This window comes from Budorcas taxicolor, chromosome 17, assembly GCF_023091745.1.
Source record: "Budorcas taxicolor isolate Tak-1 chromosome 17, Takin1.1, whole genome shotgun sequence".
Classification (NCBI taxonomy): Eukaryota; Metazoa; Chordata; class Mammalia; order Artiodactyla; family Bovidae; genus Budorcas; species Budorcas taxicolor.
In genome coordinates, this window is record NC_068926.1 from 17375985 (window position 1) to 17387652 (window position 11668).

An 11668-nucleotide genomic window follows, 5' to 3' on the forward strand; every position below is an offset into this window, starting at 1 on the left:
CCACTAGACCACCAGGGAAGTTCCCCAGGGTGACATATACCCTTGATCTTATTGTTCATGTTTTTAATATTCTTAAAAATTTTATACACATTTATCAGTCATTTCATCTGTGAATTGTTCAACTGCTTTTCCATATAGAATTCGTTGCCCTACTTAGAGATATTCCGTGTATTTTTTCCTCCTTAGATATATACTTATAAGATACATCTTCTCATAGTGTGAGGGCTTCCCAGTTGGCCCTGGCAGTAAAGAACCCACCTGCCCCTGCAGGAGACATAAGAGATGCGGGTTTGATCCCTGGGTCAGGAAGATCCCCCAGAGGAGGGCGTGGCAACCCACACCAGTATCCTTGCCTGGAGACTCCCATGGACAGAGGAGCCTAGTGGGCTACAGTCTGTGGGATCACAAATTGATGTGACTTACCACACACGCCCTTAGCATGAGAAGATAGCTAGACTCTTTTCTTATGTATTTATTTTTTACAAACTATGCAGTTCTCCTGATACCTTCTCTTGAGCTTCGGTGAAATGGAAGGCAGCTATGCGAGCCACTGTACCACCAGACTTTGGCATCAATGAACTGTTATTAAAGGCAATCATATTAAGCCTCTGATGACGTAGCTCGGTGTTCACCATGAACTTTGTTTCCCCCTCAGGTGAGCAGGAGCCAGCTATAAGCAGTGATTCTGATATCTCACTGATCATGGCGATGGAGGTTGGACTGTCTGATGTAGAACTTTCCACCGACCAAGACTGCGAAGAGGTGAAATCGTGAAACGGCAAATAGAGAAAAAAGGGATGGTAGGACGCGAGGGGAAGGAAGGGAGGAGTGCCCCAAGACTGGACCCGGCACTCACATCTCCAGAACACCTTGGCAACTCCAGGGCGCTCCACTCAAGAATGGTACCGCAAAGCAATATCCAAAGTCACGTTCATCAGGAGGCAGTGTCTCCATCTCTGCAGCAGGCCCTGGCCTTGGCACCTGGGAAGCTGAAAGCTGATTTTCTCTCCCATGTCCTTGTAGACACACACTTCAGAAGTTCCTGAAACAGACTGAAAGGACACTCTTAGAGCTTCTTAGTTTCATTTCAGTTTTTCCCGGGGTCTTGCTTTCCTGTTTGGGGAACGTGGTTGATTTCTTTGGAGGTTTCTTTTTAAGGACTATGTGTAGTTTACATTATGTTCACCCCTTTGTGTTTCCTTTGATTCACTCCAGCTTTTGTACCGAGTTCTGTTTAGAAGCATCAGTTCCTGCTCTGACCAGTTTGTATTCCATCTCTGAGATTAACGGCCTTTACCTCTCAGCATGAAGTGTGCACGGCTTTGGGAAGTGCCTCGGCACCTTGAAACAGTCTGAGGCCAGCTTTCATTTAGAATCTAAATTCGTTTAAGTGGGTCTTCAAACTCCCAGCTGCCAGAGAGCCCAACACCGAGCTCTGAATCCGCGGAGGCCACGGCTCATGCTTTTCAGCTACACACTCTGGCTTCCACTTGCCCAGCTCTGTTAAGGACCCATGTGACTTGAGAAGGAAGCTCTAGGGAGGCACGTCAATCCTTCTGGGTCTTAGCAGTCTTTAACTGAAATGCTGAAATCACAATTTCCCTCTCGGGGCATTAGCGCCATCCTGTGTGGCTGTAGGGCTTGTCCGTCGCTGGGACGACAAGCCTAATTTTCAAACCAGATACCACATACTCTTCCTGAAAGTGAACTGTCTGTTGCGTCGGTTTCCCCAAGGCTACGACAATTTCCTGTTACCTCCACGAGTGGGTCCTGCAGGAGATGGAAGCTTTAGAAAAGATCCAAGCATCTTTGGATCCAACACAGTGGGGGCTGTGAGAGCATCCAGGTCTTACCTTAATTCCAGTACACTTCTGTTCAACCTCACCAGACTTCGAGGAAGGATTCAGGTGAATCCTTGGGAAACTGCTTCCCAGGGCTCCCCCGAGTGCATCCAGATACCAAGTGGGAGGTGGGAGGTGGGAGTTGGGGTGTAATGGAACCCTCAATCTAACAAGTACAGCATGGGAATTGTTAAAATCAAGTTTCTCCTGACTGAGAGACAAAGTCCGAGGGAGAGGAAACGAGGTATCAGAATGAATTCTGAAAATCCACCTGGTGTTTTTAAACTCTTTATGTTTTTATTCTTTTTTTGTAACTATGACAGAGATGTGCTATTTTTTCAGTGGGCAATTTTGTAATACATTTGAGACTCTCCAGATGCACGGATGACTAAGGCAGTGTAAATTGTTCCTCTGGACCATTATATGGATCACCTCGACATCTGTGAAAGGCCATGCTGCTGGGCATGGGTTACCTGGGAAAGAAAGCTTCTCTCATTGAGTTCTTTACATATGTGATGAGGCCCTTCTGCCTTGCCACACTCATCCTCATACAAAAACAGTAAACCTGTGCTGCCTGCTGGAACACGGTGTAGATGTCAGGGGAGACCCCTGAAGGCTCTTTTTTCTCTGCTTTTAACGATTCCCTATTTGATGCTTTCTAAGTAGGCAGCAAAGGCAGAGAAAATGGTCACCGTCTTCAGAAATGTCACATCTCTGTAGGAGTCCAACACTTCCTGCCATGAAACGCAGGGTGTCCAAGCAGGGAGAGTAAAGGCAATACGAATCCAGAGTCAGGAGGCGGAGATGAGCCACGTGCTTGCTGGGCCTTGGCTTCAGCATCTGTAAAGAGGAGGTGTTTAACAAGATGATGCCCGAGGCTCCTTCCGGTCCTAGGACCACTAATGAGCATTTTGCCAGGGGGACCCATTTCTAGCAGTGAGTGATGACACACTGCAGACTTTCTACCTTGGGCAGGCAGAGTTACTTGACATGTAACATACAACAGCTTTTTGAGACTCAGCACGCCTGTGTGGCTGAGACTGACTGTCTAAATAATGGAAGTTCTAAGGCCAAGGAGAAGTTGCTTTGTTTTGCCTTGCTTTAAAAAACCACACTTAGTCACAGAGTCTGCAGTCTCTGGTCACCTTCAAATCCTCATTCTCAGTGTGGAATTCTTCATCTCAAGGTGTTTCTTTTTCTAGATCAGCAAAGGCCTGTACCACCTACCCCTCCTTCAGTCCACTTTGTCCAAAACAAAGTTCGGTATTAAGTCAAAGGGAATGAAGAGGATAATTATATAAATTGGATCCCATGCCGAGAGAGAAAATGCCTTTAGGATTGGTGGGTGTTCTCTCTTCCTGCCAGTGACCGGGTAGATCAGGAATTGGTTGCTTATATGTGCCGTAGCCCATCAGCCCCTAAAAGATGCTGCCTAGGTGATGACAAGCCCAGGTGGCAGAGCTGAGTCTGTGGACCTGACCCTAGGAAGGTTCTGCTGCAAGCTCCCTGAGTCTAGAAGGTTCTCCTTTACCAAAGATGTGTTTCTGAAGAATTTTCCCATGACTTTGGTAATTTTAAGGGAAAAAAAAGTAATTAACTGGCATCAGTTCAGTTCAGTTCAGTCGCTCAGTCGTGTCTGACTCTTTGCGACCCCATGAATCGCAGCATGCCAGGCCTCTCTTGTCCATCACCAACTCCCGGAGTTCACTCAGACTCACGTCCATCAAAGGTCCAAAAAAAAATGGAAAGAGTCATTCCCACACAGATCATCCCCCCCAAAGAATAAATCCTGACCTGGGCCCCCCGTGGCTCATAGAAAGTATCAAAGGGTGTGGGAACCCTCTTGAAGCATCTGCAGACTTGATGTGCATTTTTCTGTAGGGTCTAGACCAGCACTCTCCAATAGAAATATAGTAGAAGTCCCGCATGTAATTGCAAATTTTCTACTGGCCACATTTTTAAAAAGTGAAAGAAAGCAGGTAAGAGTAATTTCCATAATATACTTCTTCGTTCCAACATTACTGTTTCCCCGGTAATTAGTATAAAAAGTATTCATGAAATACTTGGCATTCTTTTTCATACTAAGTCTACTAAAGGCAGCGTGCATTCGACAGTCACTCAGCTGTCCATTTGGACTGGCTAATGCTCCAGTCCTCAGCAGCCACACGTGGCTCGTGGTCACCCTTGGAGAACACAGGGCTAGAGCTTCTCCAGCATTCTCCCAAGATCCCCTGACCCTTACAAAGAAAAGGGGTTAAAACCTAATTACCACTAGAGAGAACTGGATCCCACCCAGGTCGCCTAATGAGAGGCCCAGAGACCCACTTGTCTTATAATGGATTACTATTCAGACCATCCTTCCTGAAATTTTTGCTGGACCTGTTTAACCATACCACAGATGTCCGTGACCATTTGCTGTTACTTCCTTGACCAGTTTTTTTGTTTGTTTGTTTTTTAAAGAAGTCACCCAAAGCATGTTGGTTTGGTGCTGAGACAAAATTAGATCCTTCACTTCCACCCTTGGACGGATGTGCGTCACTCAGGAGCCAAACAGAATTTCAGATTCTAGTAATGCAGATTTACTTCCACCCCTGGTCCCCCTGCAGATGGTCTTTTCCTAGACCCAGTGGCCCCTGGCCCCATCACTATGGCTAAAATGCATGGATTTGGGAGGAAAAAGTGGCAAGGTACATACTGACTCCAAATCCAAGACTCTGCGTGGTGTCCTCAACACAGGCGAAGTCTTAGGAGCTTGTGACTTTCCAACTTCGAATTGGTGAATTATGATACCCTGCAACTCAGAAACCAGCTCTCAACTCAGAAGTAAGAATCCCCCTTCGGCCCCAAGGATGTGGGCAAGAAAACGAGCATCCCCATTCCCTCAGAGTAATTTAGAGTCCCCTCTAGGAATTGCTGCATCCTGTGTGGCTGGTCCCTTGGGGCAGAACTGAGCTTCGATCATGAATAGAGCATCGGTATTTTGATTTCATCTCTAGGTTTGGATCACCTCTAAAGTGTCAACTCTGTCATCCTGGCAGGGAGTGATGGAGAGCTTGGAGAAGGTACAAAGTTAAAAGCGGCAAAGGCATCTACCTTTTCTGATGTCACTGAGTTATGATCATGATCATGGAGGCAAAGAGGGTGTTTTGGTGGCTTTTAATTGGGGGATAATTGCTTTACAATATTGTGTTAGCCTCTGCCATACAGCAACATGAATCAGTCACAGGTCAAAGAGGTTTCTCTGTTTTGTTTTCCCTCATTCTGCTGGAAACATCCTGGATGCTCCTGGGTCTGGATTTGGTTATCCCAACCCATGGTACCCAGGCTAGTTCAGTTAGTGCTCTGACATTCCTGAAGCTGACATCCTTTCAGAACCAAAAGCGATGACAGACAGCCTGTCTTGGACTCTTAATACCATCACATTCATTGAGTCGAGATGAAAATTCTTGCAGAGCATTGTCTGTTGAAGGTATCACCTGGACTAAAAACAAAGAAACCTCATCAAAGCAAAACCCTTTCAGAAAACCACAGAGAGAGCCACACCCTCTGTGGAGGAAGGATCCAACCCTCTGTGGTAACAGAGCCTCTGAGGTCATTTCTGGTAGCATTTTTTAATAATACTTTCATTTAGATTTCTTTCCTTTTATGTCTGGATGTGTCTCTGGCTCTCTGGCTCTCTCTGACTGCCTATCTCTTTCTTTGTCTGCACACCCCCGCATGCATCCTTTTTCCATCTTTCAGGACAGAAAAACCTTAGTGGATCTGCAGAGGTGTTATTATTGTGATTACCGTTGTTCCTGTTGTTGACGTTTTTCTTCTTTTTATTGTGTGGCAGAATCTATCTTTGCAGTTCTGATGAGGAAAACCAGTTGACTATAAAAGCAAATTAACTTCCTCTGTAGTGGAGTCTGCCTCATTTTCACTTCTCATGTCACTAATTTTATCACAGACCACCTCTAGCTATTGCCTTAAAAAAAAAAAGAAGAAGAAGAAGACTTCCTTGCCATAAAAGACTCCGAGGCAAATAATGGCAAGGTAATAATTTCAGAATACTGCCTAACCTGTTATCTTCCACCCCCAGCATCTGTGACCTTCTCAGTTCACCACGGGCCCCCAGGGTTAGGATTTCTTGGAAAAACACATGGGCTGTACCGTATCCGATGTCCACTCCTGCCTCTTAACATCTTGGCGCAAGAACTTGCTCTTTGTAAGTGATCTGAGAGGCCACTTCTTCCTCGAGACTGAAAAAGAGGCAAAAAGAAACCATTCCCCCAAAGTGGGGGACGCGTAGTTCCTTATGAGGTGCCCTGCATCACAGAACTCCCTCTGTGCTATTTGCATGGGCGGAACTGAACAGTACTTTTGATGAGGGCAATTAAAAGGTGCTGAGGATATGGCTTCCTGATGACTCAGTGGGTAAAGAATCCTCCTGCAATGCAGGAGACACAGGAGATGCCATTTCAATTCCTGGGTCAGGAAGATTCCCTGGAGGAGGAAATGGCAACCCACTCCAGTATTCTTGCCTGAAAAATCCCATGGACAGAGGACCCTGCTGGGCTATAGTTCAGAGGGTCACAAAAAGTCAGACGTGACTAAGCGTTCATGCACAGGGTTGCTTTTACCCACAGGGAGTTAGAAAAGAAGATGGCAGGGAATGTACATGGATGCTCTTCCCGAATCAATGAGCATCCTCAAATTTTAGAGCTCACCTCTTTGGGGGCTTGTGTTCGTCTTCAGGAGTTTAACGCTTGTGAGTTAAACACTCCTGATTGCAAAGAAGGTTGGGATTATCTAAAAAATAAATTAATTCTGAGAAGCAGGTGTGCGTTTCTCATCACTTGCCTCTTACCTTCCTGCCCTCCCCTCCCCATCTCATGACTCCAGGCCCCTTGTAATTTATAAAGACCCACAGATGAGAAGCCACACTGTGCTCTTTGAGCCTTTGGGTGTCACTAAATTAATCATCCCAAAACCCAAGCAGTGCATCCAGATCCTGGATGTAGGCTCTTCATTATCAAGTCCTTGAATTGCAAAACCCACTCATTCTGCACAGGAGCTGCTGAGGTTATTTACATCTCTCTTTACTGGCCTCTAAATGACGCCTGCCTTGAGTGCTTCATGACCAAGTGGCTTCTCCAGAAATCTCCGTGGTTAAAGACCTTCTCATCCTTGTGCTACTGTTAACATTTGGATTTACCACCAAGCCATTCTGTCTCTGGCCACTGGATAAATATTTGTTGAGGATAATGATAAGTCAAAAACATGTCTCTCTCCAGAGGCTCTGTAGGTGTGAAGAGAGGGAGGGAGAAAACCCAGGGACTCATTCTGAGTCACCTAAAGTCGTTGCTTGGCAGGACATCTGTGGTCTTGTCATCCTAAGACTTGGAGAAGCAGAGAAAATCAGGTGGGGACCATGTGTACTGTATAAACCAAAGACCATCCAAACGTGTCCACCATCCAAAGGGACACATGTTTCTTCCAGTGGCTAGTTTAACTTTTTCCCAGTGTGCTCATAAATAAAAGTGAAGTTGATTCACTTGGTCGAATGAAACTGTGAATGAAATCTTAGGGGGTTTTCTCTTGCAGGCTGGATTTCTCTTATGAAATCCAGAAATCTAAAACAAAAAAACAGCATCATGGCCTCAGTACTGCGCCATCTTGACAGTCGAGTACATAGTCTCCTTTCCCTCAAAAGTTTCAGACAAATTGAGCGCTTTATTGAACTCAGAATATTGTTCTCTTTGAGAATGTGAAGATTTTAAATAGCCAAAGAATTTTCATGTATAAGAGCTAGTTAATTATAGCATATCCTGCTCTTTTGAAGAAAATACCAAACTATTGCCTGTAGTAATAGATCACGAAGCAATGGCAGGACTATTAACATAAGGACTTTGCAGTCTGTGTGTGTTGGCGTCTATGGTACTTAGTGGGAAACGGGATGTTATTGCAAGGGAGCAGGGCGCCCTCTGCTGGAATTCTCACCATCATCCTTTCAGCCAACTCATCTGACGAGAGTCACCATTTCCTCAACAACTAGTAGTGATTTGCCTTTTATTGTAGTTTCCTCAGTAGTTGAGAATTTGGTCCACTTTTGTCAAAATAGGGAGGAATGTCACAAACTCTGAAAATTGGAGGAGGGCCCCATGGAACATCTCTCTGTCAGCAGCCCCCTTCTTCCACAAAATGTTGAAAGAATATCGTTTGCTCTGTTTGCAAAGGAGATGCCCCTGGCTGGAATGTTTGTACAGAGTTCTAAGACCAGGGCCTAATTGTTTTGTAACGTTATCTCAACTTTTTTCTTGTCAAATTGCAAAGGAAGATCAATAAACAGACTTCTTTCATATGAATGTAAATGGTGTGAGACACTGACGTGTTTTGTACGTGTACATAATGTATTTACTTCCTGCTTTCACATTAGTAATCTGAAATGGTTGTACCATTTTATAATTAGAAAGAGATGTCGAGGTGGGGGAGGGGAGGGAGGGGTTGTTATTTTTATAGTGAGATGTCCCTTATATTTAGAAAACTTGAAGTAATTTTGTACTTGTGAAAAGTTACATTCCATTTATTTCTTGAAAAAATAATGGGTGTTATTCTTTTAAATGTTCACAAGCTGGAAGGATGATTATTCTAGTTTCTGGGAAGAGCCTCCCAAGCAGTATATACAAGACACTGATTCTGTGGACTGCAGATCAAGACCAGCAACTGACAGCTCAGCAATGTGAAAAGAAAGGAAAAACCAACTTATTTTAACCTCTTTAGGTAGGATATTATTATTTCCGTTGGGGGGGGGGGGCGGAAATCTCCTGCAAAGAATGAATTTACCATTCAGAAATAGGTCAGACATGACATCTTAATCAATGTCTAGTCCCTTCCTACTAACAAGAAAAAAATTCAGTGGATTTATTACCCACCCCACCCCCACCCCTTGCCAGCACAGATTATGTGCTTTCATTGTAAAACGAACAACGTCACTGTTAGAATTTTACTCAGCGTCCCCTTGAGGTCTTCTCGGCCAGTCTGAAGATCCCACGTGTAATGGTCCCTAACTCATTCTCGCGATACTCAGATTATGAGACTGTTTCCTTGTTTTATTTGCCACATGACTCAAAATCACCAAAGTTACTCCCGACAGCATTTTCACCAGTAACTTCTTATTTGGACTTTGGTCTGTTCTTAATTGTTTAAAAAAAAAAGTTAGTAGTGAATTATGTAGCTGTTCTACCCAAACATTATCTTCTATACAAGTCACAGGCATATTTAAATGATTAGTTCAGATGGTGTAGTTACTGGGTTTCATTTTGTTTTTTTCTGTATAAATCTCTTTCTTCTTCCCCACCTCAGGCACCTACCTTACTCCTTCTAAAGCACTTTATATCCCTCTTGAAATACACAGAAGTTTAAAAGAAACCATCTTTAACAGGAATTGTCTTCTATTAGGAGGCACAACTTTTATTTTGCTTTATTCTATTTTCTCTGTGCTTGGAGAGCAGAAGCTGTTTGTCTCATACGGGCTAATGATAAGATATTAAGGACGATAATTGGAATCATTCGATCATACAACATGGCTCTTTTTATTATATAGAAGACTGTCATGTAAATAAGTGCAATCGTGTTCTTCTGTAAAGTTCAAAAAACATGCAGTTATGAAAATTTGAAAAGGATTGTGAATTCCAGGAAATTCCATTGCAGAATTTTGTTTGGTTTTGTTTTTTAATAAAATGGAACCTGAGGCATATGTTTGTGTGATCTTTTCCCGAACTGTAACCTCATCTGGGATTCCATGGTGACACTATCGCCGTCATGATTGTGTTCAAAGAACAAGAAATTTTAATGCCTTCTTGATCTCTCTCAGGTAAGTCAAATGCCAGGTAGACCTCTTCTTAGCTCTATGCCTCTAAGTGAAGTAATTAAAGAGATTTTGAGGGAGTTTCCTGGAGGTCCAATGATTAAGACTCTGTGCTTCCAATGCAGAGGGCGTGGGTTCAATCCCTGGTTGGAGAACTAAAGTCCCACATGCCGAAAATTAAAAATTAAAAACAATATAGATTTCAAGCAGCTGAGCAGAATAATGGCTGCTGAATTCTCTTGAAATGTTGTTGGGTAGGAACTGAACACTTTATCTGAGCTACCAGTGGGCAGATCACCATAAAGAAGGTTACACTGCGGAGCCCACCAGATGGGCTGGGGCAGCAAGTCCTCATTTATACTTACTTGTACACGTCTAACAGATTTTAAACAGCAATTTGTTCACATTAGCAAGGTGGGAAATGCCAGCCTAGGAAAGTAGGGAAGGAAGATGAAAAGGGGAAAGGTACCCTATTGTTATCACCCACCAGGCAGGCCCTGGTGTGGCTCAGAGCCCCTGGGTCCGGCCCATCCAAGATGCTGATGTGTTGCCTCAAGGCAGGTAAGTCGTATGTGCCTGGCGTGGTTCAACTTCAGACGGAAGCCTTCCACCTGGCCTGGCCCGCCTCCAGAGGCTGTGAACACCACACTTTTTGCTGGCAAAAGCCAAGCCCTTTTGGATGCCCTGGCCTCCCAGAGCTGCTTCCTGCCCAAGTGACCAGGGCTGTGTGAATGGCTGGAAAGCATCAGGGGCTAATCCATGCTTCATTCCTAGGCCAGAGGACATTTGAAGGAGATTGTTGGTAACCGTGCCTGTGCCACACTGGGAGGCACTCTCCGTGCTGCTCATGGCTCCACGATCACAGTGTTGATCTCCCCAAGCACCTGTGATCACCAACAAAGCTGCCATCTGGGGTGGAAGCTATTACCCAGGACCTGGAAGCCATCCCTCCTGACTCCATCGTCCATGATGCTTCCACTAGAGCAGGGCTCCTAGACTGGGAAATGTGTTCAGTGGGACCCATTCTCACTATGCTAGGAACTTCAGCAGCCAAGCCCCAAGGGCGACTCCGCTGGAACAAGGCTTCATACAAAACACATTAGCTATTAACTTCCAAGCAGGTCTTCACTAAGTCATCACTGTTCCTCTCTGTCAAGGGTCGTAGTTTTCAACACTGCCGGACGAGTCCACTTGCAGAGAACGTGTAGGTTTTCGAGCTAGAATAAAGCTGCTGGACCTTATTTCCCACTTCAGAGCTCTGTCCCTGCTCCAGCTGTAACAGGAAAAGGGCCGCGTGCACAGCCTGCACCGCCAGCCCGGTGCCCACTCCCCGTGGAGCGGAGATGTCCTGGGACACAGGTCACTGGGGGCCCTCAGAGTCCCCTGTGTGCCGGGGAGCAGGCAGGGGTGACCACGTGGCTTATTTACCATTCATTCAGGAAGTAGAGGCGCTGCCCTCTAGACACTCCACTTCGTGGGCTTTTGAGAAGCCATGCAGTATAATCGTTTCAAGAGTGGAGAATGTAAAACTCCGCAGTGCTTTGTAATCAGCCAGCTGGGCCAGCTCAACTACCCAGTTTCCTAGAGTGTTAACGCCCATATTTGGAGTACTAGCTGCTAAACCACTATTTAAAACATAGGAAAATGTGTTTAGGGACTTCCCTCGTGGTCCAGTAGATCCCAATACAGGAGGCTAGGGTTCGATCCCTGGTCAGGGAACTCGATCCCACATGCTGCAACTGAGTTTGCATGCCACAACTAAATATCCTGCATGCCACACAACACCCGGTGCCGCCAAATAAATAAGAAAGAAAATGTGTTGCGTTCTTTTCTAAGTCTCAACAATCCTTTCTACACCAATGTCAGCATCCCCCGCTCATCTCCTCGCCTTGGTTGAATGATTCATTGCACCAGATTGGGGAAACAGGGCTGATAGGGGAAGAGGTGGGTTATTTTTGCTCTGTGATAATTACTATAC

General features: G+C 45.0%; 1 protein-coding gene across 4 annotated transcripts in view; it reads left to right on the forward strand.

Moving 5' to 3' along the window:
- Nucleotides 1-9256, forward strand: part of RNF150 (ring finger protein 150) — a 281398-nt gene extending 272142 nt beyond the window's left edge. Inside the window, exons 7-8 of one of the 4 annotated variants that reach the window (XR_008200795.1) lie at nucleotides 656-5876; nucleotides 8455-9256. Coding sequence is in view for 1 of the 4 variants with exons in the window: in XM_052654384.1 (XP_052510344.1) it covers nucleotides 656-774 (119 nt within the window). In the remaining 3 variants the exon portion in view is untranslated. Of the gene's footprint in view, nucleotides 1-655; nucleotides 8195-8454 lie in introns of those variants that run through there. The other 3 variants (XR_008200796.1, XR_008200797.1, XM_052654384.1) reach the window with 3 other exon arrangements.
- Nucleotides 9257-11668: the final 2412 nt, after the last annotated feature.